The sequence below is a fragment of the Gossypium hirsutum genome, chromosome D05 (assembly GCF_007990345.1).
Source record: "Gossypium hirsutum isolate 1008001.06 chromosome D05, Gossypium_hirsutum_v2.1, whole genome shotgun sequence".
NCBI classification, from domain to species: domain Eukaryota; kingdom Viridiplantae; phylum Streptophyta; class Magnoliopsida; order Malvales; family Malvaceae; genus Gossypium; species Gossypium hirsutum.
In genome coordinates, this window is record NC_053441.1 from 5,566,866 (window position 1) to 5,584,869 (window position 18,004).

The 18,004-nt window shown below is 32.7% G+C and overlaps 2 protein-coding genes and 1 pseudogene across 2 annotated transcripts; 2 read left to right on the plus strand and 1 right to left on the minus strand.

Annotated features, from left to right (window-relative positions):
- The first annotated feature begins 432 nt into the window (after positions 1-432).
- On the plus strand, positions 433-5,736 carry LOC107906746 (G-type lectin S-receptor-like serine/threonine-protein kinase LECRK3; annotated as a pseudogene).
- Positions 3,839-5,736, plus strand: LOC107906747 (pentatricopeptide repeat-containing protein At5g59600). Its single transcript, XM_016833844.2, has one exon. The coding sequence runs from the start codon at positions 3,839-3,841 to the stop codon at positions 5,456-5,458; it is 1,620 nt and encodes a 539-aa protein (XP_016689333.1). The 3' UTR covers positions 5,459-5,736.
- On the minus strand, positions 5,734-16,227 carry LOC107906745 (linoleate 13S-lipoxygenase 2-1, chloroplastic). Its single transcript, XM_016833843.2, has 9 exons — positions 15,743-16,227; positions 14,132-14,397; positions 11,812-12,052; positions 8,181-8,498; positions 7,987-8,072; positions 7,440-7,550; positions 7,059-7,360; positions 6,698-6,964; positions 5,734-6,619 (listed from the first exon to the last, which is right to left on the minus strand). The coding sequence occupies exons 1-9, from the start codon at positions 16,104-16,106 to the stop codon at positions 5,860-5,862; spliced, it is 2,715 nt and encodes a 904-aa protein (XP_016689332.1). The 5' UTR covers positions 16,107-16,227; the 3' UTR covers positions 5,734-5,859.
- Between the last annotated feature and the right edge of the window lie 1,777 nt (positions 16,228-18,004).

Genomic DNA, 18,004 nt, shown 5'->3' on the forward strand with positions numbered 1-18,004 from the left:
GTTTTTATTTTCTCCGTTTCATTCAATGTTTCTGGAAGCACTATTTACTCCGATTGACAAGTTGACTCCTCAAGAGTTTCTTATGTTACTGTTATTAGTCTGAAATAATTATTTCCCCTACTTAGACGCTCACTGAAGACTCTAAATTCTTACAAAGGAGAAAAAGTATTATCTATTTATTAATTATTATTATTACTGCATGGTCATAGACTTAATTTTTGACAGGTGTTGCCCCCCTTCTGGCTACAACATTAATTCGATTTACAAATTAGAAATAATTTTTAAATAAAATAATAAAAATTTATAAACTCTTAATAAAATTATTTATAATTTATATGCAATAATAATTAATATTGACTAAATTATATTTTTCATAGTACAACCTTTATGATGTTGGCAAGATACGTGTAAAACAAACGAAAATGTTGAAATTTCTACCATCCATCTCTATTTCAGCAAGCCTATGACAGGACAGAGGAGTTTCACTTGATGTAAGCAAATTCCACAACTTTTGTCAAGTTATAAGCTTAAAATATCTATCATTCTTTAGCTTCACTAATTTTACGAATCCATCTATCCAAACACTAGTTTCTTCTGATGGCTTTGGGAATCTTTCCTCTCATTTCCTTTCTACTTTTGCTGCCTATTTGGGCTGATGCTCAAACTGTTGGTAATGTAACGGTGGGTGCTTCTCTCTCTGCTCATGAAAATTCCCATCCATGGGTTTCTCCCTCAGGTGATTTTGCCTTTGGTTTTCACCAACTCAGCAATAACAAGAATCTCTTCTTGCTCGCTATTTGGTATAATAAAATACCAGAAAACACTCTTGTTTGGTATGCAAATGGCGACAGCCCTGCACCAAGGGGATCAAAGTTACAGCTTGCTGATAGAGGGTTTGTTCTTAATAGTCCCCAAGGGGAACTGCTATGGAATAGTGAGACCAGGAGTGGGGTTGTTGATAGCGGTATTATGGATGACAGTGGTAATTTTAAGCTTCTAGGAGGTAGATCTATACTTTGGGAGAGCTTCAAAGATCCCGCGGATACTGTGTTGCCATCACAGATACTTGATAAGGGGGTAGCGCTTTCGTCCCGGCAATCAGAGACCAACTTTTCCAAGGGGAGGTTTCAAATGGTTTTGCAATCAGATGGTGATCTTGTTCTTGCTACCGTAAACTTGCCTAGTAAACATGTTAATGACCCTTATTATAAAAGTGGGACTGCTGGAGATCCCAATTCATCCAGTCCTGGTTTCCAATTAGTCTTCAATGAATCAGGCTACTTGTTTGTTTCGAGAGAAAATGAAGAAAGATCCGTTCTAACACCTACAATAACAGGCTCAGCTAAAGACTTTTACTACAGAGCAACTCTCGATTTCGACGGAGTTTTCACACTATACTCTCACCCCAAGGCTTCCACCGGAAAGATTGCAAGCTGGACTGCTCTTTGGTCTGAGCCTGATAATATTTGCACAGCAGCTACTGTTGGTGCAAGTAGCGGCGTCTGTGGTTTCAACAGTATATGCAGTCTCAACGCGGAGAAGAGGCCGAGTTGTGGATGTCCCAGGGGTTATACTTTAATTGATCCAAGTAACCAGTATGGCAATTGAAAGCCTAACTTCACTCAGAATTGTGAACAAGAAGCAGCTCCTGCGGAAGACCTGTATGAGTTTGAAGAGCTTACAAATGTGGATTGGCCACTAGCTGATTATGCACTCTTGGAGCCTTTTATTGAAGACCAATGCAGAGAATCTTGCTTGCATGACTGTATGTGTGCCGTTGCCATTTTTAGACTAGGTGATAAGTGTTGGAAGAAGAAGCTACCACTGTCGAATGGAAGACTCGATCCCGGTCTTGATGGGGGAAAAGCTCTTCTCAAAGTTAGGAAAGGGGGTCGACCTCCCTTCTGTCCTTATTTTCCCAATCAAGAAACGCAGAAGAACAAGAACAAGGAAACTCTGATCCTTGCATTATCAGCACTTGGTGGCTCTGTATTCTTGATCTACCAAAAGAAACACAAACCCTTGCCAGTGAATGAAGTTATCGTGGAAACAAATTTGCGGTCTTTTACTTACAAAGAGCTTGTGGATGCTACAAATGAGTTCAAAGAAGAATTAGGAAGGGGAGCTTTCGGCATTGTTTACAAAGGGACATTACAAATGAGTTATGTCACTCAGGTTGCTGTGAAAAGATTGATCAATACTTTGGTACAGGGTTATCATGACAAAGAATTCAAGACTGAAGTGAATGTAATCGGTCAAACGCATCACAGGAACCTCGTCCGATTGCTCGGATTCTGTGATGATGGAGATAATAGGTTACTGGTTTATGAGTACTTGAGCAATGGCAGTCTAGCAAGCTTCCTTTTCGGTGGCTCAAGGCCTAGTTGGAGCCAAAGAATTCAGATTGCTTTGGGGATTGCAAGAGGGCTCCTCTACTTGCATGAAGAATGCAGCACGCAGATTATTCACTGTGATATAAAGCCTCAGAACATTCTGCTAGATGAGCATTACAATGCAAAGATTTCAGACTTTGGATTGGCAAAGCTTTTGGTAATGAACCAGAGCCATACCAATACCGTTATTCGAGGAACCAAAGGATACGTGGCAGCGGAGTGGTTTAGGAACCTGCCGATAACCGTGAAGGTGGATGTTTATAGCTTTGGAGTGCTGCTGCTGGAACTCACATGTTGTCGAAGAAGTGTAGACATGGAGAGCAACATGGAAGAGAGAGCAATTTTAACTGATTGGGCTTATGACTGCTACTGCGAAGGCACATTAGATGCACTAGTTGAAAACGACATTGATGCCTTGAATGACATAGCAAAAGTCGAAAGGTTTGTGCAAGTTGCCATCTGGTGTATTCAAGAAGATCCATCGCTCAGACCCACCATGAGAGTAGTCTCACAGATGCTTGAAGGAGTTGTGGAAGTCCCCATTCCACCATGCCCATGTCCATATGCTTTCAGTGCATGAATTTCTGTCAATCTTTTGTTTAAATATGTCTAATTAATGCTGCAAAAGGAATAAGTTGTTAGTTTCAATATGTCTGAACGCTATTCTAGGGATAAGTTTTAGTTTAGGCTTTTTTGTTGCCCTATCTAAAGGAGATTTATGAAGCAATAGATCTGAGTTTCCTGCAACAATCGTGTAGCAGGGATGCTTTCATGGATGATGGCACCAGGGAGCAGCCCATCCCTACCAGACGAAGTTGATTTTATGTGCAGCCAATATTAATAAATATGGTTAAGTTTTACTTTTCAAAGCTTTTGGTAAAGCAAGCCCAATCTCATTCATATTTTGTTGTGCTCATTTTATAGACTTCAGGCGTTTTTACTGCCTTACTCTATGCTGGGATTATTTTCATTAAATCAATTTTTTAAATATTTTTATGATCATTTCATAATTCATGTTCAAGTTTTGTGATTGTTCCTTTCAACAAAATCATCTTCAAAATTTGAACTTGGATCTTCTCCTAAAAAATGCAACATGTCTTATCATTTATCTATTTAGCATTATATCTATACTATAACAACAAAAAGATATAAAATTATAACCTAATGTATATATTAAATTATTAATAAAATTATATAAGTGTTTTATTTTAAATAATAAAAAATCATTTACCCAATAAAAACTTTAGATAATTGAGTTATTAATTATTATTTTATAATTTTTAAAATTTAAAAAATAAACTTATCAATACTTTAATAACTTCAGATTTAGTTTAAAAAAGAAGGCCTCGTTACCCTCTATTTTCGGATCTCTTCCAATTAGAAATCAGTCACAGATTAATGGCTGTTACTAATGTATGGGTATTCACTGAAAGCCTTGTACAACAATGAAAAATACGAAGTTTTTCAGACAAACCTTCTCTTTAGATTACATTGCCTTGTTGTTGCAGAAGTGTATAAAAGCCAAAGCCTTGAAGCCAGGCAAGCAACTTCATGCTCGGTTGTTACTTACTGGGACTGATATGGAAGTTTTATCTTTGAGTTCAAAGCTTGTTGGGATGTACGCTGGTTGTGGAGATTTGAAATCTTCAGGTTCCATGTTTGGAAAAATCAAAACCCCAAATGTTTTTGCCTTGAACTGGATGGTTTTAGCCTCTGCTTTTAATGGCTACTTTAAAGAGGCAATTGGATACTTTTCTTTGATGTCTGAATCAATAAACCTTTGCAATAAGTTCACATTTTCTGTTGTTTTGAAAGCTTGTGTCGGGCTCATGAATTTGAATAAAGGAAAGGAGGTCCATGCTGTTGTTAACAAGTTGTGTTTGGAAACCGATGTAAATGTTGGTAACGGTTTGATAGATATGTATTGTAAATGCGGAAATGTGAGTTATGCAAGGAAAATGTTCGATAGAATGGCTGAGAGAGATGTTGCTTCTTGGACATCCATGATTTCTGGTTATTGCAATGTGGGAAAGAACGAAGAAGCTCTGGGTTTGTTTGAGAGGATGAAATTGGAAGATTTGCAGCCTAATGAGTTCACTTGGAATGTGATGATAACTGCGTTTGCTAGAAGGGGAGATATCCGTGCTGCATTGGCTCTTTTTGGTAGAATGACTAAAGAAGGTTTGCTTCCTGATTTGGTTACTTGGAACACTATTATTTCCGGTTTTGCTCAAGGCCATTGTCCTTTTGAAGCATTCAACTTGTTTCGACATATGTTAGTTTCTGGGATTAAACCAAATCATGTGACTGTAACTGGATTTCTCCCAGCATGTGGATTGACAGGTTCTATTGAAAAAGGTAGAGAAATTCATTGCTTGATTTATAGATTGGGACTGGATGCCAATGTGTTTATTGCTAGTGCTCTTATTGACATGTATTCCAAATGTGGCAGCGTGAAAGATGCTAGGAATGTCTTTGATAACGTTCCTAGTAAAAATGCAGCATCTTGGAATGCTTTAATCGGATGCTATGGGAAGCATGGCATGGTTGAATCCGCAATAACGATGTTCGAAAGGATGCAGGAAGAAGGGGTGCAGGTAAACGATGCGACTCTAACTTGTGTTCTTTCAGCCTGCAGCCACGGTGGTTATGTCGAGGAAGGTTTGAGGATATTTGGGTCAATGAAACAAAGCTACGGGATTGAAGGTGCCAAAGAACATTATGCTTGTGTTGTTGATATGTTATGCCGTTCCGGGAAGATGGTAGAAGCTTATGAGTTGTTGAAGGAAATGCCATTCGGAGTTACAAACTCGATCGTTGGTGCTTTCTTCAATGGTTGTAAAGTTCATGGGAGAAAAGATTTGGCAAAGTTGATGGGCGAGGAAATTCTTAAAATGGAATTGAGAAGGCCGGGTGGGTTGGTTACACTATCAAATATTTATGCTGCTGATGAAGAATGGGGAGCTGTGGAGAATGTAAGAAAGGTGATGAAAGAAAAGAGAATCCATAAGAAGCCTGGCTTTAGTTGTGAGCCTTTGCAATTCGGTGGCTTTCTTGGAGAATAAGAATTTTAGCAATGTGGAGGCATGCCATGGTGTATGTGCAAAACTGTGAACTTCTTCTTTTTTTCCTTTTAAAGCGGGCTAAGTGGGCCATGAGCTTGACTCAGTTGTTCAAGAATCAAGACAAGCCTATCCCCATCTTTAATTTTGTTTGGATAGAATCATTTATATTCAAATACATGGATGAGTAATTGTCTTTCAGAGGAAATTTGACCTTTAAGTGTTGTATTACGTTTATGTGATCGCTTTTACTTGTTTCAATTCAGATCGTTTTTGAGTTATTTCAAGCTCTCAATTTTATTTTTATTTTAAAGAGGTCAATTTTATTTCAAGTAGACACATGTCCATACCATACCCCGAAGGCATTCGAGCATCCCATAACAGAACAATTTGAGATATTAAGCTCAGATGGAGATGCTATATGGAACTCCCTTCCCAGTGACCCCAGGCTCAGAGAACGGCTTCAAAAACTCATATGGCACAATCCCAGCACCATTTCTGTTCCTCAAATCCTTGTTTGCATTCCTCTCATCAATAATCCCTTCAAGCTCCATTAACCTCCCATTAAATTTTTCAAACGCTGCTTGTATCACAGGATCTTTGGCCCATGCCAACTCCGATTTTTCTCCCAAGTACTCCTCGTCCGGAGAATGGTTCGATAACACATCCAAAATAGCCATCACCGTGGTAGCTTGAATTTGTGAAGGGAAGCACAGTAGGAGTAAAACTTCAGGTTTATTCATGAAAAACTCCCAATCTCTTTCAGTTGCCTCTTCGGTTGGCATATTCTTTCTAGCAATCGTTGGCCTGCTGGGAAAGTAACCGGCATAGGTATATTGTCCAAAGTTGACAGATGCATGATGACCTGAGGTTACCCAAGTGATGGTTGTAACAATTTGGATCAAGTCTTGTGGTGTTTTGAGGACAGGCCACCAGGGTTCATCTTTCTTGTCACCATGCCCAACCGTACGGATTTCGGTCCACCATGCTTGAAGCTCTTCGTCTGACTCCACTAGGCTTGCCTCTGGATAGTAATGGTTCACATAATCAGAGACCCATTCTTTGAGAATATCCCAGAGAACCAGTCCATCATTGGCAAAAGGGTAATCCTTGATCGTTAACCTTAGGCCATGAGGAGCATCTGGATCTTCAACAGCCATCCCCCTAGTAATGAAGAAATTTGTTAATAAATTAATTGCTGTGAAATTTTCAAATATATCTGGAAAGGCAGATTCTAAATACCTGCTAATTAGGTCTGCGGGGAGTGCTTCATGATCAAATCGCCATAGAAGGTCATAAGCAACAGAACAAATCTCCATAGAATACTTGCCAGGGCTGAAGGAGGTCTCAATGATCCCATCAGCATTTATTAGATAGGCTCGAGCTAGTGCATTGATTTCCATTGTGTAACGGAAATGGGGATGGAGCAGTCTATAGATTGGATGCATTTCACTGAGTTGTCGATTTGTAGCAATTATATAAGGTTCAGTACAACAATGGGTTCTTAGCCTGCAACAGAAATTCAACAGTTACGTGTAACTCTGATTTATAAGGCAATATTGATTATCACATACTTATGAAGAAACTTGGTAGAAATATATACCAGTGACTAATAAGCTGGTGATAGCCGGAATCGTGAGCAAGCACATGAGCTTTAGCAAGCCTCCAAAGCCAGACACCTGAAGAATGCCAAGAAGGCCTATATGCTTCCTTCCACTGTGGCTTCCCATCCATAGGGGGGCGAGTTAGCTCGATGGCCAAAGGCCTCAGAGTCTCGTCCGGGTTTAAGAAAAATAGCGTGCGTGATCCATATAATGTTGTCCCTGGAAGCTGTCTAACTTTCTTCACGTATGGTAGTAACAGGTCATGGTAATCTAGGACAAACAACTTTTTTTGCTCCAATGCCTACACATGAAGAACATAATTAATTAAAAAAGTTTGTTTAGCGTCAACATTTGAATGAGTACACGGACAACTTGGGTACCTCCTCCAATGAGCAGAAACCTCGGATTTGTTGCTCGACCATCTCTTTGGTGATTACCGATTCCGGGGGGCCGTAGATTGCAGGATCAAGTTTGCTCTTCAGTGGCCATTCCTATAGGGTTTTTTTGGAAACTATCAAACCTTTGGGCCTTAAAACAGTTCCATTCTATTTCTTTTTGCATGCCCCATAAAGTATGCACAAATGCAATTTTAACCGAGCTATGAAATTATCATTTAACCAATACTTGCATAACTATATATATATTTGAGCAAGCATAATTATATAAATTTTATATCGGATATGGGATGGGTTTTTGCGCGCAAAGTTGGAACCGTGGATATGGTACCAACAAGCTTAAAACTTACACAAATGATATGAACCGATGCTTTCGTAGAAGCAGCTAGCATTAAGTATTAGATATTTTAGTACTCAGGTTGAGTCTTTTAATTTTACACATTTTCAGATACCTTGAGACTAACATCGACAATTAGGTAGGTATAATTTGAAAGTTCTTTTTTTTCTATTATTTTTAAGATAACTATCATACCGTGACCAATTGAAGAGCATATGGGTTGATCCCAGAAAGAGTTTGTCGAGCGAATTCCTCATCCCTAAACCAAAAGAATTTGTCTCCTTCAGAAAAAAAAAACAGAACAAATTAGCAATCGATTAAATAATCATGCAAAATAAAATTAAAGTAATCTAACAAGTTAAAGTGACTATCTGAGAGAGAGAACTAACGTTCCATGGTTTCAGGAATTTCGAAGCGCAAGGCATTGTCACTGTCAGAAATGGCCTTGAGTAGTCTAGGAAGAATTTCTCTCCACATATTGTTTCCCTCCTGGGGAGGCAAGTCAACCCCCTCATTGAACAGTTGGTCGATGGCTGTGAAGTATGGGAACCCAAGATCCTTATCTACAATCGCCGTCTGAAGCGCTGGGACCACCGCATGAAACACCGAGTACACCGTCTTTGCCGAGAATGTCAGTTGCTTCACCTCCGAGAAACACTCATCCCTTGGCACGTAGAACATATTACTCTTTGTCTCCGATTCTGGATCTGTATTTATTTATTTAATCAGTTAATGAATCTTTATCTAAGTTCACTGATTATATTAGAATCATCTTATCTTCAAGAATCCAATTGAAATATGCTATTTCATATTTTTAAAAGGATTTTTAATTAATATTTTACACTTTCAAAGGTCAGGTTAATTCTTCTTAATAATATTTTAATCCTAATTAATGTTGATTAGTTAAATAAAATTAATAAATAATGATAGTAGACACGGTTTATGGGTTTTTTTGTTCCACTAGGTTTAGTTGATGATATAATGAGTTCAGAATTTAGAATCGTCATAAGTTTTTAATATTTTTCATAAATTTTAAACCTAATCCTTTTATTATTTTTTTTATTTTTAATAATTTAACCTTTTTATGGATTCTTTTATAAAAATAATATTAAAAAATATTAATTACGAAAATGATATTACATCTAGATTATTTACGAAAAAGATATTGTTTTCTACAGTAAAATCACGCGGCTTCACCCTAACTTTTTCTTAATCATCATCCAATCATCAGGTTTTAAAAAAAAAAATTATTGGTGCAGCTAGATACATTAACAGCATCAGACTGAAGTTTGATAAACTAAAACGTTTAAGGACTTAATATGAAAATTTCCCCTTTTAGCTTGGCTATTGTAAAAAAATTAACTTAATGGTGCCACGACAATGTGGGGGCATCAAATATGTTTTAGGGAATAATTGCTTCATAAACCCTTCCTTGGTTATTTTTTCTTTTTAAGGTCCTTCCATTTTGTGGGACTTCAAATATAGAATATATGGAATTTAAACTTATAGATGAGCTTTTAATGTATATATGCTCACCCTTACACTGGATTATTTTATTTTTTTTGTTAAATATAGGGCAAAATTTTAAAGGTTAAAATACGCTCAATGTTTTTATATTCTTTATATATTTGAAATTTAGTTTTTATACTTTTTATTTTCAAGAGTTTAGTTACTTTGTTTTTGAATTAAAAAATTTAAGTTTATTTGTTTACACCATTATAACTCTTCTATTAAATTTATCAATGTAACATATTGAAATTAAAAAAATTCTCTTGTTATCCATATAACAAAAAGTGACATTATAATGAACTTGAATTTAATAATGAATTTTAATGGTGTTTAATATTTCTTAAAAATTTACTTCAATATTTTAAAAAATAAAGTATTTAATTTAACTAATGGCATTATAAGAGTTGATATATCAAATTGTGTCAAAATTAAATTTTAATTTCAAAAATAAAATATAGAGATTGAATTTCAAATTTGAGCCAAATATAATGATCAAAGCTAAAAATTAACCATTATTATATAATCTCAAGATAAGAGAAGGATTAAAACTAAATTTTAGCCACCATCTTTTCGTGTAAAAAAAAAGAAAAAAAGAAAGAAAAAGAACAGGTTTCATGTAATGAGAGGGATTAAAATGGTTATTTAAAAACTGGAAGTACCTTAAAAAAATAATAAGCAATGAAGGTTTAATTATCCCTTATAACATATTTGGTGCTGCCACACTATTAGACCACACCTTTTAAGTTTTTTTTTTTTTACAACAACCAATCTAAAATGGGCAAGTTTCATATCAAGTTCCTAAATGTTTTAGTTTATCACACTTCAGTATGGTGCTGTCAATGTATCAGGTGTAGACTTATTCATGGGTCGAGCTACTTATCCAAGCCCGAAGGGCCCCCAAAATTTGAGAGAGTTTGGGCAAAAATATTAGGCCCAAAAAATAGGCTTGAGGTAAAAAAAATTAGACCCGTTTAGGCTATTCTTGCACTTGAACATTCAAGGTTCGGGTCTAGCCCGACTCGACCCATTTTTAAATTTATAATACTTCATATTATGTAATTTATAATACATTAAAAAATAAACCTACACTAAATATATAATACTACACTAATATAAACATTAAAATAATGTTAAGAAGACTAAAAAATTCAATAGAAAATATATAGAATTATTAAATATTAAATTAAAATGATATAAATATTTTTTAAAAAATAATATGGGTGGATCTGTAATGGTTTGAGTTAATCTTTGTAATTTAAACTCGTATTTTAAGCCAAGTCGAGCTTGAGCAAGCATAAAAATATGTTAATATCATGTTTAGGCCCGACCCGATACATGAACGCCTCTAGTCAAACAGCACTAATAAAAAATTATTTTTTAAAACCTAATGATTACATGATAATTAGGAAAAAGTTAGGGTAGTTCTGCTAATGTGTTAGGCAACACCCAATGTCACTGTAGAAAACAACATGTTTTCATAAATAATATAGATCTAATACCATTTTTGAAAATTAATTTTTTTAAATATTGTTTTTATAAAAGTCCACTCTACTTTCTAGATTTCAAAATATAAGTACAATTATTAGCATTGTTAGTTTTTTTGTTAGATTTATTGGTGTAATATTTTGACATTAAAAAATACTCAATTTATAGTAATGTAATTAAAAAATGATATGGTAATGAACCTGAATTTAACAAAACAATTTTAACAATATTAACCTTTGAGCCTAAATTTTGAAATTTGAAAAATAGGACTAAATTCTTAGAAATAAAAAATATATGGACTAAATTTCAATTTTACAAAGAGTGTTGGGACTTATAACTTATTTTAACCTTTAGAAGTTTAAGGTTTGTGATTTAAAGGGTTTAGGGTAAGGGTTAAAGTTTAAAGGTAAGTAAAATTTAAAATTTAAGGAGTTTAGAACATAGGGATTAAAATTTTAAATTGTAAAGATTAGGGTTTTAGAATCTTATAAAGAAATAAATTAATTAAAGTTTAAATTTCACATCGTTTGATAGATTTGAGTTTGCGAGTTTGTTTAAATAGTAATAATGATATAATATTTTGTTATCTAGTGTCTAAAAAATAATTCTTTTGAGAACTCTTTACAATTTTTACTAGAAAATTAGTTTTTTGTTGGTATCACACGAAAATTATTTATAGTGTATTTAATATTTTGATTGAATTGATATCACAAATTTTAAATTAATTATAAAGTTATTAAAATATCATGATTTTACATAAAAATAGATATTAATTTTAAATATCGTGATATTCAATTTAGCTCTTCTTGTTTGAACGATATCCATTTTAGATTTATTTAAGATTATGACAAATAGATCAATTGTACAGTGATAAGATGCACGTTTTTAATGGTCATTAAACCGCCAAGTGGTAGCCACCCCATTGATGGATTGATTTGGTCCCCAAAAGGTTCCGACAAGAGACAATTTTCAAGTGATTGAACAGTTTGACGTAACAGCTGCTGATTGGATATGTTTAGGAAGTACCTGATTCACAGCGAGGGCGACCAGTCCGGCAACGTCTAGGGTAAGGGAACTGTTTATTGCCGCCGAGCACTGGTCTTTTCTTCTTGAGATCAGAATCAGGGTCGCCCAGATCATTATAAACATCATAGTCGTATATCCTCTCAAAAGACTTGCGCTCTCCCACGCCGTTCCCTCTCAATGCCTGCAACTCTTCCTTTCTCATTCTCTTTAATCCGCTTGGTGTTTGTGACGGCAAGTATGACTGTGTTATCATTTCAAATTAATTAAATGCACGGCAATCCTCTTTGATAATAATAATCTGTGCTGTGTAAGGTGATTGTGTGGCGGGGAAGTGAATACATTAAAGGAATTTTTTTTTGGTGACATTAAATGAGTACTTTCAGCATCAGTGAGCAATTTTGGTGGCATATTAGTTATATGGAAAAAAAAGAAGCTATTTTTGTATGGGGAAGTGGAACCGTGATCCCAAAATGGGCCCCTTATTCTCCAACAATGCAACTATATGAGCTAGAATAAAAAAAAAAAGAGTTTAAAGAACCCACATGTTTTAGAAAAAAATTACAAACAGATGCATTCATATATTTTGTTTTTTCTTTTAATTATTTGAGGTCATCTTTTACAAAAAATATGTCAGAATATTGGAGAAAAAAATTATTTGAATATTTATTTATAGATTTTTTACTTTTAAAATTATTTTATGAAAAAATATAGGACAGTAAAAAAGAATAAGGAAAGAGAGTTTTTATTTAGTGCAGACAATAAGGACAAAAAAATTTATATAACATCAATTTTAACAGTTTAACAACTTAAATAAAAAATTTAAATAATTTAATAATCAAATTATAATTTTTTAATTAAGTGATTAAAACCAAAACTCAGACTAAATTTGAAGAAGATAAGGTTAATCTTTCGTCGGTATCATTGAATGGTTTTGTCAGTGTTAGTGCGGTCCATAACAAGTGTTGTCCTAATCCCATAAAGCGGTCCATAAGGAGTAATGTCTAAATTCGTAAAAGTGGTCCGTAGTTCTATGTTTTTTTCTTTATTTTCCTTTATTTTTATATTCAAAGGTCCCAATTATTTGTTGTTGTTTTCCTTTCATTAGTTCAAATTCTCCATTTGTGTAATTGACTAACTACGTTTCGCATTAACAGAATCTCCTAGCAAAAACAAAATGGGAGTTTTTCACGACAACGAAGTCTCATCTTTCCTCTCATGGTCGTACTCATAAGTCGCTTTCAATCCTAGTTTATTGTGCATCCATATTTTAAAATGTTTTAATAAAATTATGGAATATATATATTATTAAGAGCTTTTAAGTGTTTAAACAAGAAAGATATAGATGTTTTTAAAAAAGCATCTAAAAATCGAGATATATAGAGTCGCAGTTTAATTACAATCATTTTACTTTTCTAAAAATAACAAAACCTATTAAATAAAAAGGACCACAAAAATTGTGAACACTAATTTTTTTTTTGAACGAACACTAATTATTCAACCACCGATAGGACGTTTTTTTTTGTCTCTGCCAATTGCATCCAGTGTCTAATCTAAATCCTAATGGTCTCAATTTGCTGGAACATCATATCCAACTGCTATTTAATTACGACATCAAATACCCTATCAATGTTTTATTTAAAAATATATTATTTTTATATAAATTTAATCGCTTTATTACATTAAAAATATCTAAATTTCAAATTACTTATTTTAAAAAATAAAATTTATATTTTTAAATTATTATGAAACTTAGTGTGAATTACATCCCATAACAATCATGTTATTAATCCAGAAGATATCAAAAAATATGGGGGGAAGAAAATTTAGTATATATACCAACTTGAAAGAATCAACATCTCAGTTGTATTAATATGTGGTTATGTTGAATGAAAGAATGAATGACCACATCACTACCTTAGCCTTATATGAACAATGACTAATGAAGTCTTCCCACCTTAGCATTGTTTTGGAGAATATTCAAAATAATTGTAAAAAGTTGTTTTGATTTATAAAAGTTTATAAAATTTCCCAGTCTACTCTTGCTCTCCATACATTGAATTAGGTAGATATTTGGCTAATTGTGTCTTTTTCATTGATTGGAAGTGCCATTTTGGCCATGCAAACCACGCATGAGTAAAGTTTTGGCCAAGTTTTTAGGCTTCTTAGTAAATTGTTAATTAATTACGACAATTTTTTTGGCTTCATCTCACTGCGCAGTGAGATATATTTTAATCTGGAGCAAAGGTACCCTACTAGATATATTACTTTTTTTTCAACCAAAATATAAAAAGAAAAAGGAATTAAGGATGGGAAACGTAACCTTGGGAGGGAAGAAGACTCTCTTTTGAGGATTGTCGAACTTGGAGTTAACCCAAGAGTTACAGCTGATGGTAATAGGATCAGTGAGACCATCAAGCACGATCTCCACCAAAAACATCTCTTTGTGATGTTCATTTTCAACGACCACAGCACCTATTTCCCCAAAATCTTGGCCTACTTTGAATTCCGCCTCATACGTCACGTCGTCACCCTTCTGTTTTACTCGATGTGCATACGCTTTGATCGTCTCCTTCTCTTGCCCCGTTTCTGCATTTTCAACATTACATTTTATTTGTTTTTTGTAAATACATATATTTTTCTACATTGCCAATATGATTGTATTAAGATTTTAACCCTAGTTCTTAAAATGCCAAAAGGTATTTACAATTAGTCTAAAATTTTGAAAAATTAGATGTCAATACTTATTTGGGTTGATTGTATGTTTATAAATTAAAATATATTTAATTATTTTTAAAATTTTAAATTAAGTTTTATTCTTTAAACATTTTTCATTTTTCATTTAAATAAAATACAAAAAGTGCTTAGATTTAATACAAAATATATTTACTTCAATATGTTTTAAATAATTTGGTATACATCTTTTTATAGTTTGAAGCAGTTTTAGAATAAAATTAACAATCCCTTCTCTTTTTGGTAATAACCTATAAATTATTTTTTGAAAATATAGTATTTTAAATTTTTAAAAATCTTTACAAGGTTAAAATAACTTTTAAGAAGTTATAAATTTTTAATTGTTTAATCAGTTTTAAGCTTTTATAAAACAACAGTAATATTTGAACATTTTGTTAAAATTATATTAATAGTTAGGTAATTAAATAAATAGTCCCCAAATGTTCTTTCAATGACTAGACGTGATTTATGAGACATCTCAAATCTATTGATAGATCTCAAATCTCAAACCCACGTGATTGACCTTTATTTCCTCTGTTTTACTTTTAACAAAAATAAAATAAAATTATAAGATATTAAAAAAATAAAATAAAATACTCATGTATAAAAATTTAACATTTTAATTAATCTTTCATTAAAAAATAATTCAACACTTTTAAAAAGATTTATCGTTAAAGTCAATTTTTAAAAGAAAAAGTAAAATAAGAATCAAATTAATAAAAAAATATAAACAAAGATTAAATTTATCATTATAATCTACATATAATACTAAAATAATATATACAAGCATATTATATTATATATTATACTTTTATGACTTCCATGAATATTATATGTATTTTGTAAACATTTTACATATGCTTTATTCATATATATATATATATATCAGGTATACCGTAGCATAAGTTATAATATATTAAAAAAATCATTTAATAAAAAGTGACATAGAGTGCTTTGAATTCAAACATGGGAGTTGTTATGTATGGATGTAGACAACGTCCATGAAAATTGATATAGAATGCAACGATGTTGCATAAAACAATCTCTGCCCATTGCCACTGGTTCCATTTTTTTTTTTTGAATCTGCCTTTGGATATGTATATATATAGTTGGAGCTGGGAAGAAAGAAGCTCTAAAATTTTCTCCTTTTTTTTGGGGGGGGGGGGAAGGAAACAGCGAAATTAGTTTGATGATCACTTACTGGGGTCCAGCTCGAGACTGACAAGCTCCAAGAGGATTGATTTGCCGAGCAAGTCTTGGATATCATCTATCCCTCTACTTAACCCTAAGTTGGAGAGGAAACCACCTACAGTTTGTTTAACTGTGATCACACCTTTCACAGTGTAGTCAGTTAGGATACCATCATCGGTCAAGTTAACGTCTACCGCAGCTTTGATTTTGTTCGGAACAACCCTGGCTTTAAAAGGTTTCGCTGTCTTGCCCAATGAAGAACAGGCGTTGAAAGGAAGAAATGCGAGGGCAGTGCCGTGGGAAAATGGCTTATGCAATGGCGAGGCTAGGGTTTTGGTGGTGGTGTGAGGATGGTAAACATGTGGCTTCAACATTATTTGGGGGTAAATTGTGAATAAGATCGGTGGATAGGTATATTTGAGGTTGTGGTAGTGGGAGAAGAAAACCACGCTAGTTTTATAGGTGGAGGACGAGTTAAAACGCAAATGACTTTTCGATCTATTTATTTATTAGATTTTTTTAAAATTTAAAATTTACTCTTTATTTTTAGTTATTTAGCCACTATATTTTTTAGATTTAAAATTTAAATTTAACTATTAATACTGTTAAAATCTGTTTTTTAAATTCAAGTTTATTATAATATTATTTTTTTAATCACATAATTATGACATCACACCAATAAATTTAACAAAAAAATATTAACAAGGTTCATAATTAATCTTCAATTTTGAAATGTGAAAAGCAAAGTAGTTAAATTCTAAAAAATGAAAATATAGAAACTAAATTCCAATTTTTAAAAAGTCTATAAGCTCATGGCATATTTTAACTTATTTATTACAATTACTTCCATGTAAGGATGTTGATTTATTTGAATGAAAAATTATTCTATATACTATTAGTGAAGTGTTTTAGACTCCACGAGCGAATTTAAGAGTTTGACAAATATATTATAAGATATAGTAATAAATAAATAAATTTAATTAAATAAATAAATGTAATACTTGTCATAACCTCAACTCACTTGTAAGGTTTTAAAAACAGTATTATTTGAACGGGACTAGATGGGTAGTTGGACTTGAATCAATTCAGAGATCGACTTGAAATGTGGCTTTGAATTGACTAGATAAAAAACCAATACGAACCAATTGAATTGATTAAAAAATCGATTGAACCTATGATCGAATTAGCAAAAAGAAACCGGATGATTCGGATTTTTGAATTTTTTAAATATTTATTAATTTTTTTAATCCAACTGATTAAACCAATAAGTTGACCAGTCCAATTTTTCTGATTTTATTGTTAGTGAGACAATTAAGTGAACGGCTAATAATTTTCCCTTATTTACTAATCGCGACACGTGAAAATTGTTCATTTTTAGTGAAACAAGTGATGAATGAACAGAGTACACGTGGCGACACGTGAAAAATGAGGTGAGGGGTCCTTCTCATTAAGGACGCCAAAATATAGCTCCAGTGTGAAATACAAAAAGAAAAAAAAATGTTAAAAATGTTTGAATTTTCAATAATTTAGGAACTAGGCATGGTTCAACATTCAATCAAATTGAAGCTAGCTTGCTTGAGATTTTAAACATTGAATAGGGTATTGAGATTCATCCCAATAATATAAAAACATAACTAGTGCTGAATTTGACATTAAAAATCATTTTAAATTTGTAGTTCATAGTATTTTATATATTTGTTTGCTTTTTTAACTTATTAATTATATAAATACATTTATTATAATAAAGCATAAATATTTTTTAAAAATATAAAGATGGAAATGTTAACAAGTAAACAATTTAAATTTCTATATATTACACTAACAATTATAATGTACAAATAACAAAAGAAAAGATATTTAATATTAAAATTTAAAATATTTTTTAATTTTATAAATTTATATTTTTATACCTTTCAAATGTATATTATATTGTATAATAATATATTGAGCAATATTTTCTCGTATCATATTAAGAGAAACACAAGAGGTATTTATATATGTTTCTAACGCTATTATTACAGCTGCCCATTGTTTTGTCTCGGCCTTTGGGCCAATGGTATTGACATTCCCTGGTGCTGACTGTAACAGCCTAATTTTCAGTAGTGTCTAAAACAGTTATTCGAGATCACTAAATCTGACCAATGAGTCTTAAAATTTAATAAACTAATAATTATGGGTCAAGTGTGAATTTAGAAGAATTTTTAAATTATTAAATTTTGTGATTTAAAAAGAATTTAATAGGTAAATTGGGTCTAAAATGAGGTATCGAGAC